We start from the raw sequence: 18,619 nt of genomic DNA, 5'->3' as shown, positions 1-18,619 counted from the left end.
TTGTAAACAGGAATCTGTTCATCAGTGAGGGCAACTCAAAAGTTAAGCAATAGTGATCCGAACGCATTGCTACATTCCCAAAACAGGGTCAAAATGAATAAACAAACATTCGGAACGACTTTTTTCGGCCCGATTCGTGTCACTCTGTCAAGCACTCTGAACTGAATCAGACTTCAGCATTCTGCTCCGAACACCCACTTGCTGTTGGTGACGGTGTCTCTGCCCTGTGCCTGATAGCTGCGAGGATACCTTAGTTGCAAGGGGAACAACCAATGAATGAATGAGCACTGATTTCAACAGACTTTGAACAAGAGTGCAGCAGGCTTAGTCTAGTTTACCAGAACTACACTGTACGTACAAGCTTGGCATTGAGCATTCTTTTCATTAGGCATTTCCTGCCCTCTCTGTTTTTTTTTTGTTTTTGTGTGTGTGTGTGTGTGGGGGGGCTGTTCTGCTGATCTCAAAGTCTTCCTCGCTATGTGAAAAAACAACAAATTCTAGCTAACTAGGAACAGTCTACATGTGGAAAGTAGCACATGTCGATAAGATCTAGGTCAATCCTTGAATAAAACGTGATCTACCCCTGCATTATTGTGCAAGGGCGCCACCTTGGGTTTAGCACCACCCACCATGAATACAACTTGCTCACGGTGCTAGCAAAATGACAACCGGTTGACGTTTCTCCTGTGCTTGTGCAGCGCAATGGGGGGGGGACTTGCTACGTAAGACAAACCCGGAGGGGCGATTAAATGAATCACATTTTAAAAGAGACCAATATTACAATGTCTGTAATATCCTATGCCGCCGAATTCCAGAAAAACTATGAAAACTTAAAAGCTACGATATATATGTCAACTTATAGGAATAGATATTGCAATGTTTGTCTCTGAGCCACTGAATCGTCTGAAGAGAGACTTTTTTTTGGATGTTGAGTATAAAGCCGATGCATCTGTTAAAACCAGTAAAACACTGTTCAGTGCTTTTTTCTTTTCTTTTCTTTTTTTTACATGTTTGTTGTCATTTTTAAAGCATCGTGAAAAATCCATGTAGCCAAATTTCACCAAACACAGAGGAGTGTCGCACCATCACATTTGGAAGCAGATCCATTCAACGCATCGAGGGAACCTGCCATTTTATTTTCAGTAAAGTGTTTTCACATCTCAACAACCTGGTATGTTTACCAGCTACAATATGAATCTTTTCATCTCTTATCTTTTTTTTCGTAGATCACAAAAGCTGAAACATATCTGAAGACCTGGTTCCCAATGGCAGGTACCAAGACCAACACACACAGTTTACTTTCTCAAGAGCATAAAAACTTCCTGCTGATAAGTCCTTGTTCTCAAGCTTACTCCCCAAGTGTGTTTGCTTTTATTTGAAAGTTCTAATGCCACTGTAAACCTGCCAAATATGCTTTTTCATCTGTCCACGGAGTTACATAACTGGTTATCAGGGATGCAAATCGGAAGCGTTGAAACCAGTGATGAAACATGAGTTGCAAAAATATCAGTACAATAAGGTTAGCGTAGCATGTTAGCAGTGCGCTTCATCCGAATCAGACACATAAATTCACTGCCAGCGCTTTTATGAACTTTATCACTGTGTTGGATGAAAAGTAGCTCAACGGTGCCATCTTGTGTGTCAGGAGAGGAGCATGTCAGTGCTTCTGTTTAATGTTCAAACTGATTAATGGACAATAAGAGCTTAACTCTTTACGGCCTGTTGTCATCCACAGTACCGTGTTAGTTGTTAATGATGAGAATGAAAATAATGATGATGATGAATCTGGATCTTCAAATTATTTCCAAGTTAAGTAATTTTTAGATGAGGTACGTAAGAATGTGAGAATTTTATTCAAATGTGGATTTGAAAAATATTTATATTGTAGTGACTGCTGATTAAGAACAACTTATACACATTCGTCAGAAATATTTTGCGGTCAGGTGGTGCATAGCTGAAAAAAAAAAAATGTTCACGGCCTGAAAAGGCATTATATTGAAATACTATAATGTTAGTCCTTAATTTTTTTTTTAAATCTATTTTTTCTGTTGTCATTTTGACCAAGAATCTGTTACTTTATAGAAGCAGACTGTATTTCTCTTTAAATGTCTTTTTCAGATTCAGATTAAGATTCAGATTCAGAAAATGTTATTTATCTTCGTTGGGAGCGTTTAAGGGAGCGGAAAGCGGTACAGTTGGTTACACAACAACAACACAACAACATACATTTGGTAAGGAAGTGCAAGGAAGTCTATACCTCCCAAGGTCAGCAGCAGTTGCCTAGTAAAGTGCATGATAGAAGTGGTAGTGCAGTAGAGGTGGTAGTGCCGAAGAAGTAGTAGTGCACAATACATAAGTAGTATGATTATATTAATGAATGAGAGGTACTTTGCAAATACTGTGGTATGTACAGGATGAATCGTAGCATGAGTAGAGTACACATACATACACACACACACACACACACACACACATATATATATATATATATATATATATATAGTTGCAGCATATACAGGAAGTACAGGCGTACACAAAGTGTATGACAAATGGCAAGTGGCAATCTTGTGGGTGGTACGAGGGGTCAGAGTGCAAATTTTCAATAAATTGTTTAAATAAAAACCTTTTCCTGAGACAGATCTCAAGGGGCCCCGAGGCCTCCTCCCAGTTGGACATGCCTGGAACACCTCCCCAAGGAGGCATCCAGGAGGCATCCTCACCAGATGCCCGAACCAACTCAACTGACACAAGTCACAACATTTGAGTAACAGGTCGACTTGAGCCTGGAACAAACTGGGCCTGGACAGGAGTTAAGAAAGTATAAAGCACAAAGTATACGGGCAAAACCTTTTGAGAGCCATTGACCTGAGTAACTCCTGATACTATGAAAACACTCTTGGAAGCTTTAATTGAACTATTAAAATGAGCGATTATCCAAGAAATATAGGGAAAAAAATATGCGTAATAGAATTGTGTAGACAACGGAATAAAGTCCTCCTGTTGGCCCACTTCACACCTGGGCGAAGATCACCTGCACCCTGTTTGACCCACTGGTAAATGAGCGATGACACAACCCACATGTTACCATTCATAAGAACCACGAATGAAGGGTAAGTATCTTCATGTCTGGTTGATGTGTTCCTTTAAATTTCACCATTGGATGTGACTTTTCACCACTGGTAGTGCAACCAAACAAACGTATTTAAGACATTAACTGCTGCTCCTTTTTTAAGAAAAAAAAATCTAATTTGCTGGGTTTTTTTAAACAAGAATAATTATTTATTAGTCAATTTAGGGTCACCAGCTTGTGATTTTTACGTGGTGTACGTGATGGCATCAGTGGTCCAGAAGGACCCTCATCTATCCAGCCCTTTCAGGAGGAGGAGGAGGAGGAGGAGGAGGAAGAAGAGGGCTCACCCTGCAGGAGGATTGTAGAACAACAACGGAACTATTTTCCATCCGACTGACGACCATGGGAATGTTGATGAAACTGTACAGGCTAGACTTCAACTTCTAATCCATTATTAGCTTATCGATTCACAGATAATTGTTTTTATTATTATTTTTAAACCGTCAAACGACCTGGCAGGTGATATTTTTTTGGAATATGAATATATTTTCTGGGTTTGTTTGTTTAACTAACCAAATCACGATACATATTTTTTTTTGCCTGCATTTGCTTTATGTTTGACTCAGCTTGTACTCTCACTTTTCCATCTGCGGTACAGAGGAATACCAGCTTTGGTTTTATACCGATTAAAACCCACTGACGCCCTCATGCTCCTCGATGGCGATCACTGTGGATAGTTGCATCAGTTCCTGCGTGTGCGTTTAAATAACTGCGCCGTGGCTGCTCCATGCTACTTTTTATTCCCAGGGCGCAGAATAGTAATAAATCCTCCTCTGCTAGGAAAGGCATAATAAATACGTCACCCTCCTGCTCGCTCGGGCTGGCTCGGCCAAGTGCGCAGCTATTTGTAAGCTACAACAACAACAACCTCCAGCGACACCATGCCTATGGATAACCGAGGGGTTTCTCCAAGAACGCGGAGACCGTATCTGATCCATAGCGAAGGCAGCTTATAATTCCCTGGATCTCTTTGCTTAAAAATATCCAGAGGGACTCGATCGCGTCATCGGGGGGGCTTGTCGCAGCAAACAGGACGTGGATTTGAAGGTATTTAATAACTGCGACACGAGCTGTAGACGTGCACACGCGTCTCGTAGGATAGTCACTGTGGCGCATATTAAAGTCTTGCTAATTTAAATGAATAGCGTGTGAGAGTGTGTTTGTGCGTGAATAGGTGTGTGTCGGTGCGAGGCTGCATCATGTAGAGCACTTCGTAGCTGAGACTGTGCACGACTCACAGTCCACAAATATCACGCTCCACCAGCTTCCCTCGCTCGGTTTTACGTTTGTACTTATTTCTGATGATGTTTGGACCGAAACGTGGAAGTTAATATCCACTGTGGTGATACCGAAAGACGGAAAAACTGTACTACGCACTTTTCTTCTCCGCTTCATATTGCATTTCTGAAGAGGCACGCCCACTCCTGAGCAATGTGGATGCCCCGTGGTGTTGAATTAGGACTTTCTAAATGCGTGTGGGTCCACTCGTGATGTGTGTGTTAGTGCATCGTTTCAGCTGGAGGCTACTCGGGATTTCGATTGCTAAGGGCAGGCTCACCCGAGCAGTTTAAAGAACCAACGGAGGGCATCTTTCTTACTAATGTCAATTTTGTTTTGCCAACACAGGGGGGCGCTGTTTCAAATAGACAAAGTGGATGAAGGGGGAAGTTTTACAAACGCATGTTACGAGGCTGTATATTGATTTTACAACAATTATATAGAAAGGGACATACACGTTCATGAGTAGAATAGTTCTACATCTGCAAAACCTCAACCAGTGCAATTGTTCTCTTTGTAACCATGGTTATATAGAATATTTAACTAATTCGTTTTGTAGATAATCGTTTCTGTGGATAATCACTCATATAGAACTATATAATATAATAAAGAACTTATATCTCCACTCATAGATTTACTTCCCTAAATACTGCTATTAAACAACAATGTGTCTCTAAAATATATGTTATATTCATCAGTATATATCACATGTATGTCCTGCACCATATTTCACTAATCTGAGGGTCTATATTTGTACACACAAATATATAAGTACCAATGTGGACCTTAGAGGATGCAAATGCTTGTCCCTGGTGGTGTAGGGACTCTTGAGAGACAACCGTGGACCCCTCAGTTCACTTTGAACTCTTTCAGTCAGTCAGTTGAAGACGAATAAACTCACCTCTGAATGAACATTGTTCAACAGCAATAACCTCATCTATACCTAGATTTTTGAGCATTATAACTATTTTACTAGTTTGCACAGGTTAGGAGTAAACCTGCATTTCATCGTAGATGTGACTAGGTGATAAAAATCGCTCATATTCACTACTATTAGTTACCACATAGCCTTTGTGCTGTCTTTTCAAAGTACTGTCACCTGGTGAGAACATATGATCAAATCTGTTCCCCTGAACCTTTAGTGGGATGAATGTAACAGTATATAACCCATTCACTGGATTTAGCATTGTCTGAGTTTGGAGTGTTTTTTTTTTTTTCAAATGGTGTTTCTGTCCTTTTATAGACTCATGGAGGTAACCACAGCTGATGCTTCAGCCCCTGCCACTGGCACTCTCCCACCAACCCCGAGACCTCAGTCGTCCTGCTATGTGCCCTCCCGTAGTCTGCTGGAGTGGAGACGGAGGGTCAAGTCTGAATATATGCGCCTTCGCCAATTAAAACGCCTTAAAAAAGTGGAGGAAGTCAAGGTGGGTTCATTTAGTAATGCATAAAAATGTAGAGGTGCAATGCTGCTCTGAACCAGGTGTGTGTGTGTGTGTGTGTGTGTTTGTGTGTGTGTGCGCACTTACTCTACATTTGTGTTTTATACGAAGCACTCCCTGTGAAAGGGTGTTGTGCGTTTGCATTTTCGAGTATGTGTCAAATGCTTTTTTCTTCTGTGTTTCTAGACCCTGTTCATGTCTAACAGGCAGAAGATTGAGCACCAGGCAAGTATTCTGAATGAAGATTGGTCCAAGCTCAGAATACAGACCATCCCTTTGTCATCTTCAAGCGGAGCAGTGGCCAGTAAGAAGGTGTGTTATAGAGAGACAGAGGAATAATTACCACACGTAACTCAACACGCTGTTCGAACTGCATTGGCCTGCTTGTTATCCGACAGTTATTATAGGGTAAAAAGAACATCTCATGAACATCATGTCCTCTTCAGGGTTCTGCTCTGATTCCCACTAGACTCTGAGGTATTACTAGAATATCTTAGATTCTCCCAGAGGTGGATCAAATGGCAGCTTCATTCTGGTTACCAGCACCGTGGAAGCTCATAACACAAACAGCTTGAGGGCATAATAGCACCCCCTCTTCGTACATGCCGTCAGGGTCCACTGTATTGTCTTTCCTGGGTTTATTTTCCCGGTGGGGGTTGGGCGGGATGCCTTTTTGATTGTATAGATTTACCTTTATCAAATAATCCTGTGCACATACTCTATTGTCTTGTCATCTCCACCTCGGGTTCTGCTGCAGATGTGCACAGTGGAGTCTGGCTTCCCAGCATTTAAAACTCAAGCCATCGCCATGAGGCCGTTGTCAACAGTGGCAGGAATCCCCTTCATGTACTCCTGGTCACCCCTGCAGCACAATTTCATGGTATGGGACAAAGATTTTGTGTTTTGGGTGTGCATTTTACACCATTCCAGTATTTTTCAAAGTGGAAAGTTCTTTTTTCATGTCATCAAGCTAAACAGAAAGCAAATCCTTTTGGATTTCATAGTTCTTAATGGAAAATTAAATCATTCACACTGCTCTTTCAGTACCACATAGCACACATCTATTCAGTCTCTAGTCTATTTGTGTATCTTTGGCACTGACACTTAAGAGTACTTGTTTGTTACTTTGGTATTCTGGGCTGCAGCTCCACAGAGGTGTCACAGGTACGAGTGTGCCTCATGTTATCAGGTGGTCACACAACTGTCTTCCTTGGCTCAATGAAAAAATGCTATTCAAGGTACTTGTACTTTGTTTATACTGGTGTATACTTCAGTTTTATCCTACCGTCCCCTGCGACCCTTAACAGGAAAAGCGGGAGAAAATGGATGGATGGATGGATGTATACTTCCACTCTACTACATTTAAGAGAGAAATTTCATATTTTCTACTTCACTACATGTATTTGATATCAGTAAGATTCTGTGCTATGTAATTGTGTCAAGCCTTTTGCTTTAATTTGTAGGTTTCCATTTTGTTTTGTGTCGTAGGTAGAGGACGAGACGTTCCTTCACAACATTCCATACATGGGTGATGAAGTGTTGGAGCAGGACGAGGCCTTCCTGGAGGAACTCATTGACAACTATGATGGTGTCCATGGCGACAGAGGTGTGTCTTGCATGCTCTTTCCCATCATGTTGTCTCCACAGACACCATCCCATCATTGCTGTCACTCTGTATTTGGGTTGTTCAGGGAACTTTGTATTATTATATGCTGATGACATACTGATGACTCTGGTCTTCAGCATCTAAGGGAGCTGCTGGCAAACACAAATGCTTCAAGGACATGTGTTGACAGTATAATTGTCTTCCAGAGGGGGGTTTCATCAGTGATGAGATCTTTAAAGAATTGGTAGAGGCCTTGAGCCAGTACTCTGACCATGAGGAGGAGGAAGAGGAGGAAGCAGCAGCAGTTCCAGAGGTAGCTGCAAAGAAGGAAGAAGAGAGAGTGATGAGGAGGAGCTCTGTGGAAGGCTCAGAGGAGACCAAAGCTGTGGCATTCATCAAAAGGAAGAGGAGGAGTGCCATGGAGGGTGAGAGTGCGAAAGTCAGCTTTGCATTAGGGGAGTTCAGACTTTGTCCTGGTGGAGAACAAGAGGGACCGTGGCACGAACAAGGCTGGTACTGTTTGTCTTCTTCGCAGTGCAGCTGCCGCAGGTCACCCTGCCACAGCAGCTCTTCCACTGGCATTGTTTACTTTAAAGCTGCGCTGTGTCCCTGCATGGGTACTGTCTGTGAGGGAACCTGTTTGTCCACGACACTGATATCACCCAGCTCTTATTACAGGGCTTAATGACCTCTCGTACCAGGATGTATGGGAAAGTAGGTTGCCCATCCTTAGTTATAATGTAATAGAAGCAAACCTTGACAAAGTAATTCAGCAACCAACACATGCATTGAAGCGTAGTGGAAATAACTATACTGCAGTCATTACATAACGTTACAGATAAACTGGCCTTGAGCATGGAGAACACTTCTGTACCATTGCAACATGTTTGAAAGAACATATTACACAATATTTATTTTTGAATGTGTATCAAAACCTGACGTGCACAAAATTTGTATATCCTCATCTGTTCACTGTCCCCCACAGTGAGGGACCTGTCCGGCAGCAAGAAGATCCCCAACGACAAGATATTCACAGCCATCGCCTCCATGTTTCCTTACAAGGGCACCACGGAGGAGCTGAAGGAAAAGTAAGAAAAATGAAATGAAACTGGGGATCAGTGTGCACAATACTGAATAGACCGTTGCTTAGTGTTCACCATGGAGACGCAAGCATTCGGGGAAGAAAGTAATAATGGTGGCTCCCTCTCAAGCTCTCAGACTCAAAGGGGCGTTTGTGTTAGTGACTGAAAGAGCTACTTAAAAAGAAACATCTTGCTTAACACCGGCTTCAAATCAGCATAAAAACTGTGGTGCAAAGAGCGATACACAGGTGACTGCTAAAACTCCCCTCTGACTCCATAGGTACAAGGACCTCCTGGAGCCCTCCAGCCCAGTTAAGCTGCCCCCTCTCTGCACCCCCAACTTGGATGGACCCTATGCTAAGTCTGTGCAGCGGGAGCAGTCGCTACACTCCTTCCATACGCTCTTCTGCAGACGTTGCTTCAAATACGACTGTTTCCTCCACCGTAATGGCTTGATTAGACTCTATTGTCATTTCCCCTACAGATTTATTTCACTTAAAGAAAGTGAAAATCTGTTTGTTTCTCCTCATTAAGCTTTTCATGCTACACCCAGTGTTTACAAGAGGAAGAGTAAAGAGATCCGCATGGAGACAGAACCATGTGGTGTAGACTGCTTTCTGTTACAAGTATGTAGAACCCAATGTTTCAATAGCATTTTTGAATGCCGTTGATATCTTGCTGCTAACGCTGTGCCTGCTTTTCCTCTCCTCTTTTGAAGAAAGGGGCTAAAGAGTTTGTAGATCAGAATATGCTACGGTCACAGAGGTCCCGGAAGCGACGGAGGCAGCAGCGTCCCACCAACCCGAGTTGCCCAGGGCCGTCTGGGTCTGCAGAGGACAGCAAAGAGTGCGACAGTGACCATGAAACCACCTCCTCCTCAGGTACTACGCCAACCCGAAATGACCTGGGATCTCATTTTTTTAAACGGTGTGTAGGATTCATATTAAAAGTGTACGTCCACAAAAAAAGCAGAAAAAAACTTCAGTTATAAAACTGTGCCAACCTGCAATAAATCACAATCCAGGTGGACTGACTCACATTCCACAGTAAACCATAAATGGTCAACACAAAGCAACTGATAAAAACTGGCTGAACAACAGGAGCCGACTTATCAGCGGTTCTTCACAAAGGAAAGAATTGTGAAAAAAAGTGGAACACGAATCATTACGCGCGAGTTTGAACGCAGTATTCACGTATTTACGGCAACCAGACTGACAGCTCCATACCGGAAGAAAGTGATTGCATCAGTCAGTGGCGTCCTGATAGAATCTAGTGAAGATGTTTGATGGGGTTGGTGAAGTTGATTTAAATAAGTGTTAAGGTTCATCTGTGGCTGTGTTGCAGTCATGTAGGACTGATGAGGAGGGTAATGACTGGCTTCATATACAGACTTTTATTAATGCATGGATCTCTGCTCAAGTGATTAAGATGAGACAGATGAAGGTGTGATTGGAGTGTGTGTGTGTGTGTGTGTGGGTGTTTGTGTGTGTGCCCTGACAGCTGTTTTTTCCAGCAGCGAGTTTAAAATCTGAAGCTACATGTAAAATATGATTAATTCTGGCTGTCCACTTCAAGCTCACTCCAGCATAGACATAGTTGATTTAATTGCTCCGTGAGTCACTGTATGACTGAGTGGATGCATCATTTACCATAAACTCCCCCAAATCCCTCCCTTTCCCCCAAGTCTGTCTGCCCTGGCTCACTGCAGCCCCACAGACGAGTGTAATTTGGCAGCAGATGATAGCTTTCAAGTCATATCCTGCTCTCCCCTCTGTCTCTCCTCTTCTATCCTCACTCAATATCAACTCCAGCTCGCCAAGTAAAATAAACCAAGCACTGGTTTTGCATGCTTCAGCCCCCAACATAAACACTTTCTTCCTTCTCCCCCTCCTCCTACTGTGTTTTACCTCGTTTTTTTCATTTCTATTGACATCTTCATGTGGAGCACAGTTGGAGGGAAACAAGAGCAATCCCCCCTTGGCTTCTTATCTTCTTCTCCACCCCCACCCTCCCACCCACCCCCCCAAAGCTCTCAGATTGTTGTTCATCATCATCACTGGAAGTTTTGGAACTTCCAGCCTGTGACTCAGCAGACATTCTCTCTCTCTTTCTCTCTCACTCTCTCTCTCTCGCTCTCTCTCTCTCTGTCTCCCTCCCTCCCTCTCGCCGTTTCTCTTTGTCTCTCTCTTGCACATGTCAGGAGAACGTGGAGGAAACATATTGTTGAGCAGATTAATAAAGATACTCAGTGACGGAGCATGTGGCCTCAGCAATGCTGCATTCAAGCTGTTGCCAAGCAACGTTCGGCTCTCTTCCTTGAGTTTTGCTTGTGCAAGCATCAGTCTTGAATATCCAAAACAAAGCCCACTGCTCAGTGCGTGTGAGTGTCTGAAATACTGATGTGCGTGCATCTCAAGATAAAAGCTTATAAAACTTTAGCCTCTCTCAAAAGTCTGTGTGCCTCTGCTCATCAATGCAACATTATGTTTGTAGATTTCAGTACTTGTAGTCAAAATTACACTGCAATACCACAGTATGTGTGTTTGTGTGTGTTTTACAGAGGGGAATTCAAGGTGCCAGACTCCCACTAAGCTACGTCCAGGGGATGAGGATGTGGAGCAGCAGGCGTGTTGTGTGGTCGAGTGGAGCGGGGCGGAGGAGTCGCTCTTCAGGGTTTTGCATGGCACGTACTTCAACAACTTCTGCTCCATCGCTCGCCTCATCGGTACAAAGAACTGCAAGGAGGTAAATCAGAAACAAATCTTACAATTTCCCCATCTCAGCATGTTTCTGCCAGACCAGAAAGTCAATAAACTCCGTAATCATTTGAAAAACGTATCAATCAATCACACACACTGTATTTTTCAGCAAATTCAAATTTATATTTAAAATTTTGTGTGTGTGTGTGTGCGGCGGCACGGTTGTACATGGGTCAGCACTGTCACCTCACAGCAAGAAGGTTCCGGGTTTGAGTCCTGGCTCAGGCCCCGGATCTTTCTGTGTGGAGTCTGCATGTTCTCCCTGTTCCTGTGTGGGTTCTCTCTGGTACTCCAGCTTCCTCCCACAGTCCAAAGACACCAAGAGGGGACGAGGCTGATTGATACTCTAAATTGACCGTAGGTGTGACTGTGAGTGTGAATGGTTGTCTGTCTCTATGTGTTGGTCCTGTGATGGACTGGTGACCCGTCCAGGGTGAACCCGTCTCTCGCCTGAAGGCTGCTGGGACAGGCTCCACCCCCCCATGACCCTTAACAGAATAAGCAGTAGAAAATGGATGGATTGTATAATTTTTATGTGTCACCAAAGTTTAGTTAGAAAAAAATCCCAATTATTATATTGAGGGAAAGATCATCACTTGGGTTAAAAGCAATACTGTCAAGGCTAAATTTGGATAAGAGGTAGCTCATGCTGCAGCATATTGTGATGCAACCAGTCAAAGCAAGTGAGTCAATAATGAAAACAAATCGAATTAGGAGGCTGTATGCACCTCTACCAAGGCAAACCCAGCCAAACTCAATGTAAAAATATCCTATTTTTCACTATGTTTCACAGCTCTGCCCCCAAAATTCAAAGGTTCTTCTTTGATTCATGCTACAACCCTCGACCAAGTTTGGTGAAAATCTGCCCTCTGTAGTTTTTTGCACAATCCTGTTAACAGACACGTGACAGTGAAAGCATCGTGTCCATGGTGGCGGTAGTAACGAGCGCGTGTTCTCAGGTAACGTGTTCTCAGCCACAGAAATAGCTCTAAAATCCCTGAACGAGAACCTTTTGGAAACGGATGTAAACAAACATTTGCTCCGGCGAAAAAGGAATTGTTGAAACAAAGACAAGCAACATGATTTATTTGCAACTTTAATTTTGGGGGAAAAAGCCTTAACATTAACAGTGCTGCAATTGTGAGTCGTAAGCGGTTTCATCTGTTGTTTGCTGGCTTTATTAGCCATGAAATTTGGTTGTGAATGTTAAATAATGATTTTGGATTAATACTTTTGAAAACTGATCCATAGATGTTGGTAATAAAATGGACAACAAGTTGTTTTTGCTGATTTCTGTTGTGTTTGTGTCAGCGCGAGTGTAGTAACACATGCATCCTGTGCCTGTGGTTTTATGGTGCGGGTAATTGGGCCGACTACAGAGAGGATAGCATGTGGCACCATCAACAGGAATGCTTACCAGATGTGACTCCTCACATACTTTCTCACGATGAAGTCATTCGGCCGTATACATTCCCAACTGTCTGTCAGTTAGACGTCATATATAGTGGGAGAACAGGATACAGCTCTGAATTTCAGATTCTTAACTCCTGAGCAACCTGATCCAAATAAAGACGTGGAAAACAAGGCTGCCGTCCTTCCCCATCCAACCCTTGGAGAGCCTCTTTCCTATGGCCTGACCAGCCTGTGTCTGTCAAAGTCTCGCTGGTATCCTGAGGGCCCTGCCCACTGCTTAACTGAGTGGAAAAGCTGAAACCTGCTGCATCATTATGTACGTCTGTGTCCTAGGGTAGAGGCCAAACCTGAGCTTTGGCAGGCACAAGTGGTTGAGTGTGCGTGTTTGGCTCCTGCAGTGGAGTTTTGATAGGAGAGGATGGGGGGGTTGCAGGATGTTCTCTTACATAATCACAGCAATGTGCTTTCCAGCTTGGGAGGTTCTATATTTCCCAACATAATTGTGATGAATGAAAACAAAACTAAAAAAAAACTAAAAAAAGGGAGATCATCATTACAGCTGTGTGTTACTTTTTCACAGTGTGAGGTTACTCATGTCATTTTTATCCCTCCCAGGTGTATGAGTTTGCTGTGAAGGAAGTCCTGATACATCGTGTTCCCGTGGAGGATGGAGGTATCTCTCCACAGAAGAAGAAAAGGAAACACAGGCAAGATGTCACCTTGGGTTCTTTTTTTTGTGAATTATGACATGATAATAACCTTGCCTGTTGCAAAAGAGAATCACAGTTGCTGCGTTTGCAATATTCCCTCAGTCTGACTTGAACCCAGCTGGTTACGTGGATGCTAAATAAAGTGATCCAGTGGGTTGTTAACATGACCTGGAGTATTTTATGAGAGCACAACTTTTTTTTTTGACATGGAGGTTTTACCTTCTTGTAACCATGATGAGACATCTAGAGCCAGAGATACAACAAAAAGGTGATCCTGGAGGGTTCCATCTTTAAAAAACTTCTTTGAAAAAATAGTTATTTTGAGCTTTTTGACAACAATTTCTAAAACAATTGTAAGGTTGAAAGCAAAAAAACTGCATCTGCTACAGTCCAGGTGTTTTCGCAGTGTCCCACAAACTTGATTACATCACCTATGTGGGTGCATTTTAACCAGACAAAACAAGCAGATTTGGCATTAGCATGGTTACTATTTCACGATTGAACTGATGATCAAAGGTTTGCACCAAGGTGCTACGTGAGTCATTTTCAGTCTAAATGGGTAATTATTCAAATTTTTATTCCAATAATTGGGTCCATGTAAAGGCAACTGACTGAATAAAAAACTGAAGTGAAAATAGTTTTCTGCACTGTCGCACTGCTTTTGATCTCCATAAATGTTTGATTTCAACTATCCAAATGTCTATTATATATAGGTTATAGGAGTTTTATCATTTTTCTTTGATGTGGCAGGTTGTGGGCAAAGATTCAACTGAAGAAAGGTATGTTCAGCTCCCAATAAAACATCCCAGCAGGACTATTAATACACCCGTACCTTTTGAACGTAGCTTCCAGTGTCCGTTGAAGACTCCTCTGTCCTCTGTTGCTCCAGATAACTCCTCCAATCAGGTGTACAACTACCAGCCGTGTGACCACCCGGACCACCCATGCGACAGCTCCTGCCCTTGTGTGATAACCCAGAATTTCTGTGAGAAGTTCTGTCAGTGTGAGCACGAGTGTGAGTCGTCTTTGTTATTCATATTTGTCACAGAGTCTTTCTTTCCAATGCAAACGAAGACACACACCTAAAAGCTTTCGTTTGTCATAACCAGATTTTTTTCCAGTGAGAACCACAACTGAGAACGTCGGTAGAATGTAAAGTAAGTCAGTATCATTCTTTTGGAGTAGTCAGAGGGGAAGCTGTCCTCCAGCAGGGATAGCTCGATGTCTGTTTAAACACAGAGCTGCATTCACAATGAGGCATTTACTGCAGCAGCACCAGTGACCCAGAACTGTGTTTCCTGAAAATGGCCACATGGTGGTGGAATTCATTTTATATATCTCACCTTCTGGATTTAACTATTTAAAAAAAAGAGGGAGAAGATGGAGAAAACATCCTGGGATGGTTTGGAAAAGATATATTTGCCTCATTTGATCATCTGTTGTGATTCAGTCACTTTCTCTCCCCTCTCTTCCACCTCCTCCTCCTCCTCACCCGACTGCAATCACGCCTTTTTCCCGTAGGAGAGGAGAGCTTGAGCCAAACAGGAAGCAGCCCTCAGTTGCACATGTGTGCGCTCTGAAGACTTGGAGAGGAATCAAAGGGATGTGACAGGCTTTGTGCCTGATATACAACATAATTTCCAACATCAGTATGAGTCAGACAGCTACAGCTAAACAATGCTTGATGATGTAGACACATAAAATCCACTCCGGCTGAGAATGGGAGGTTAAAATTGCAGAGACAAATGCTGCCTTGAGCTCTTGTTGTGGACAGTTTTCCCCAGGCTCAGGCTGCTGGAAAGACATTCTTGCCTGATCCTTGTGTTCATCTGCCCGGAGGGTTTTATATTACTCTCTGCAAAATTGTATTGCAGCATATCTGCCAGCAGAGGTCCCTGACTGATGTGCCTCTTAGCATTACTCAGCCTTGGAGCTTCTGTCCTGCAACTGCATTTTGAGATGAAGTTATTCATCATTATCCTTTTGTGTTCAGCCAAATCCTATAATTTATTATCTTGCAGCACTCTGCACGCACTCTGTTCCCAAACCTGATCAGCACTTTCTGAGCAGCTGTGTAAATTTAATGTTTTCCAGGCCAGAATCGCTTCCCAGGCTGCAGGTGTAAGACACAGTGTAACACGAAACAGTGTCCCTGCTACCTTGCCGTGAGGGAGTGTGACCCAGATTTGTGCATGACCTGTGGTGCTGCAGACCACTGGGACAGCAAAGTGGTCTCCTGCAAGAACTGCAGCATCCAGAGGGGCCTTAAAAAGGTACACTGGTAGTTTTGAAGGTCTTACAGTTAAACGTACAATCTGATCTTTTTAGGAGTCATCTAACCTTCATTTGTCTTCACCCAGCACCTGCTGTTGGCTCCATCGGATGTTGCAGGATGGGGAACCTTCATCAAAGAGCCTGTACAGAAGAATGAGTTCATCTCTGAGTACTGCGGAGAGGCAAGTCCAGGCTGTTCAGTCATTTTTCTTAGGTTCTCAGCTTGACTTTTGTTGTGTATTTACAGTGTTTTCTGTGTGCGTTTGCAGCTGATCTCTCAAGATGAGGCGGACCGACGGGGCAGAATCTATGACAAATACATGTCTAGCTTCCTTTTCAACTTGAACAACGGCAAGTATTTATCACACATCTTCCAGTGAGAGGAGCCGACTGCACATTTAAAAGCCACGTCCACACTAAAAGAGTTCATTTATAAACTTGAACTACATTTGACTTTGAATCGGCATGACTCGGAAATTCAAAAGCAGGAAACGCAGACCTTTGAAAATGGATGACCCTTCATCAGTTGGAAACCCTGGAGGGTGAAACTGTGGATTCCTGAACACAATGATGTCACCATTCCAATGAGGTCTTGATGTTTCCCTCCATGATTCGTGACTATTTCCCAGAAAAGAATAACAATCAGCCTTGCTTATTTGAGGTTAATTTAACACGGATAACAAATTGCTTATTAAAAATAACAATAAACCTCATTAGTGTGGATGCAGCTGCAGGATGTGAAGTACTTTCTAATGTATTCTGCTTTTGTCAGCAGACTTCGTTGTAGATGCCACACGAAAAGGGAACAAAATCCGCTTTGCAAATCATTCAGTCAATCCCAACTGTTACGCAAAAGGTGAGTCACTTTGTGTGTGTGTGTGTGTGTGTGTGTGTGTGTGTGTGTGTGTGTGTGTGTGTGTGTGTGTGTGTGTGTGTGTGTGTGTGTGTGTGTGAGAGACAAGTGTGATGGCTAATTTTTTAATCACTATCATATCATCTTAGTGGTAATGGTGAACGGAGACCACCGCATTGGAATCTTTGCTAAACGAGCAATCCTGCAAGGAGAGGAGCTCTTCTTTGACTACAGGTAGAGTCACGGACCTCTTAGTGACTCTCCAACACTTTCAAAGTAAAATAAAAGACAAGGTTGCAGTATATTGTAAGTGACTGCTTTGAAATAAAAGAAACTGATTTCTGCTCACTAAATTAGGTTTATTTTGGTCTTCCTCCCGCAGATACAGCCAAGCCGACGCCCTCAAGTATGTGGGGATAGAGAGGGAGGTGGACTTGACTTAGCTGCAACTGCTGCCTACCTCCATTAGCGCCTACCACCACAACCACCACCCCTTCACTAACACCTCTGCCCCCCGTCTGCAGCATCACATGAGTTTCCATGTGCAGTCACTGTCTTTGCTCTCTATGCTGCACTTCCAAAAATAGGAAGTCCCCTTCCCTGCTGTTTGCAGGTGCGTCTGCCTGCAGGCAGACGTACCGCCTCCCTCAATGTCACCTCCCCTCCTCATCCTCCTCATCTCCTTGCAAGACAGTATACACACAGCTTATGAAACTAAAATATTTAAAGTGGAAAACTATTAATCTGTATTGCTTAGTGCACCAAGGGGATCACATTACTTTATTTTTGTTGTCAAAGCAAAGAGGCTGCAATTACCCATCATACAGTGTGTTACTCTCTCTGCAGTTCTGTTACTGTACTTATAGACTGACTTTTATTTGACATCTCAATATGTAACGCAAGCTTTTCCATCATACCTATTGATGATCAGTGAAATGCATGTGCTCTCTTGGATAAACAAGCCACAGCAGTAGCTTCCGTCAGACGCTGTCCTGTGCAGTATTGTAGTGTGACGTCAACTACCGGCAGATTCGACAGCTTCCTCTGTGAACTTTTTACCGTGGCTATAGCATCACCACCACATCTTCCTGGTGAAATAATTTATTGTGCATTTATGTCATTGTTTTCTGGGTTTTTTTTGTTTGTTTTTTTGTTCTGGTTTTTTTTTGTTGTTGTTGTTTTTTTGTTTTTGTTTTTTTTTTGCAAAAAATAGGCAACCAGACAAGAAACCGACTGACTGAATGTAAACCGTAGCTGATGGTGAAGAGATCTCATCCCCATTTTTCATTTATTTACCCGTTCGATTTGGTACACCACGCAACATTTGTCGTCATCGTTACATCTTCTTGAGGCCTTTTCAATCCATGAGGCAAGCAATTAATGATCTAACCAGTCAAAACAGTCCGTCAAATGTCTTCCTTTAAAATTATATAGGTGCCAAATGGTTCCACGCAGAAAGAGACTGATGCAGTGTGGATGTGTTGCATTAACAAAGATTGCAAGGTTATGATGATGGGAAATTATCAGTGTTTAACCAAATATTAAAGTCACCCACAATGTGAATGTAAAATATAATTTCTCATCCGTTCTTTTTTTTCTGTCATGATTTGTTACTCTTTCTGTTTATTTTCCATTTATTAAAACGGTCAAGTCAACTTGAAATGAGATCTTTCTCAATAGAGATGAACAAAATGGAGTTTACGGCTATGTATAGTATGCCTATAAAAATAAAGGTTTAACTTTCTACATTAAAATGTTCTGTTCTGTTTCTTGATTGTGTAAAAACAATCACTGTGAAACAGGATAGCAGGACTTTCCATCAAGCTTCTTTTATTCAGGTGAGTCTGGCGTTGCTTTGACTTACACAGTAATGATCATTTACAGTGACAGTTTTACAAAACAAATTTGAGCATAATGAAGAACAGAAACAAAATTGTAGTGTGACTACAAACACACAAACACAATTGAAATCATAATTTTTGTAACCCATCACGGGAGGATTCAGTTTGTTGGTGCAGATTCTCTTAACATGTCTCACTGATGCTTTATCACCAGATTTTATTCATCACGTG

The 18,619-nt window shown here is 42.6% G+C and overlaps 1 protein-coding gene across 3 annotated transcripts; it reads left to right on the top strand.

Annotated features, from left to right (window-relative positions):
- The first annotated feature begins 3,431 nt into the window (after window positions 1-3,431).
- ezh1 (enhancer of zeste 1 polycomb repressive complex 2 subunit) lies at window positions 3,432-18,613 on the top strand. Of its 3 annotated transcripts, none has more exons than XM_086186263.1 (20): window positions 3,432-3,589; window positions 5,652-5,835; window positions 6,037-6,162; window positions 6,608-6,730; window positions 7,339-7,456; window positions 7,663-7,881; window positions 8,442-8,544; window positions 8,819-8,982; window positions 9,073-9,164; window positions 9,257-9,419; window positions 11,099-11,283; window positions 13,326-13,417; window positions 14,171-14,199; window positions 14,310-14,435; window positions 15,515-15,693; window positions 15,781-15,876; window positions 15,964-16,045; window positions 16,470-16,550; window positions 16,697-16,823; window positions 16,930-18,613. In XM_086186263.1, exons 2-19 carry the CDS (start codon window positions 5,656-5,658, stop codon window positions 16,783-16,785), a joined length of 2,247 nt encoding a protein of 748 aa, XP_086042389.1. In that variant the 5' UTR covers window positions 3,432-3,589; window positions 5,652-5,655; the 3' UTR covers window positions 16,786-16,823; window positions 16,930-18,613. The 3 variants fall into 3 exon arrangements, with proteins under 3 accessions (XP_086042389.1, XP_086042387.1, XP_086042388.1); XM_086186261.1 differs by having other exon boundaries at window positions 16,697-16,781; window positions 16,930-18,611; XM_086186262.1 differs by lacking the exon at window positions 3,432-3,589 and adding an exon at window positions 3,743-4,177 and having other exon boundaries at window positions 16,697-16,781; window positions 16,930-18,611.
- Window positions 18,614-18,619: the final 6 nt, after the last annotated feature.

Source organism: Aulostomus chinensis, chromosome 18 (genome assembly GCF_037954235.1).
Source record: "Aulostomus chinensis isolate RoL2024-O1b breed Wild chromosome 18, RoL_Achi_v1.0, whole genome shotgun sequence".
NCBI classification, from domain to species: Eukaryota; Metazoa; Chordata; class Actinopteri; order Syngnathiformes; family Aulostomidae; genus Aulostomus; species Aulostomus chinensis.
This window is presented reverse-complemented; position numbering and strand designations above follow the sequence as displayed.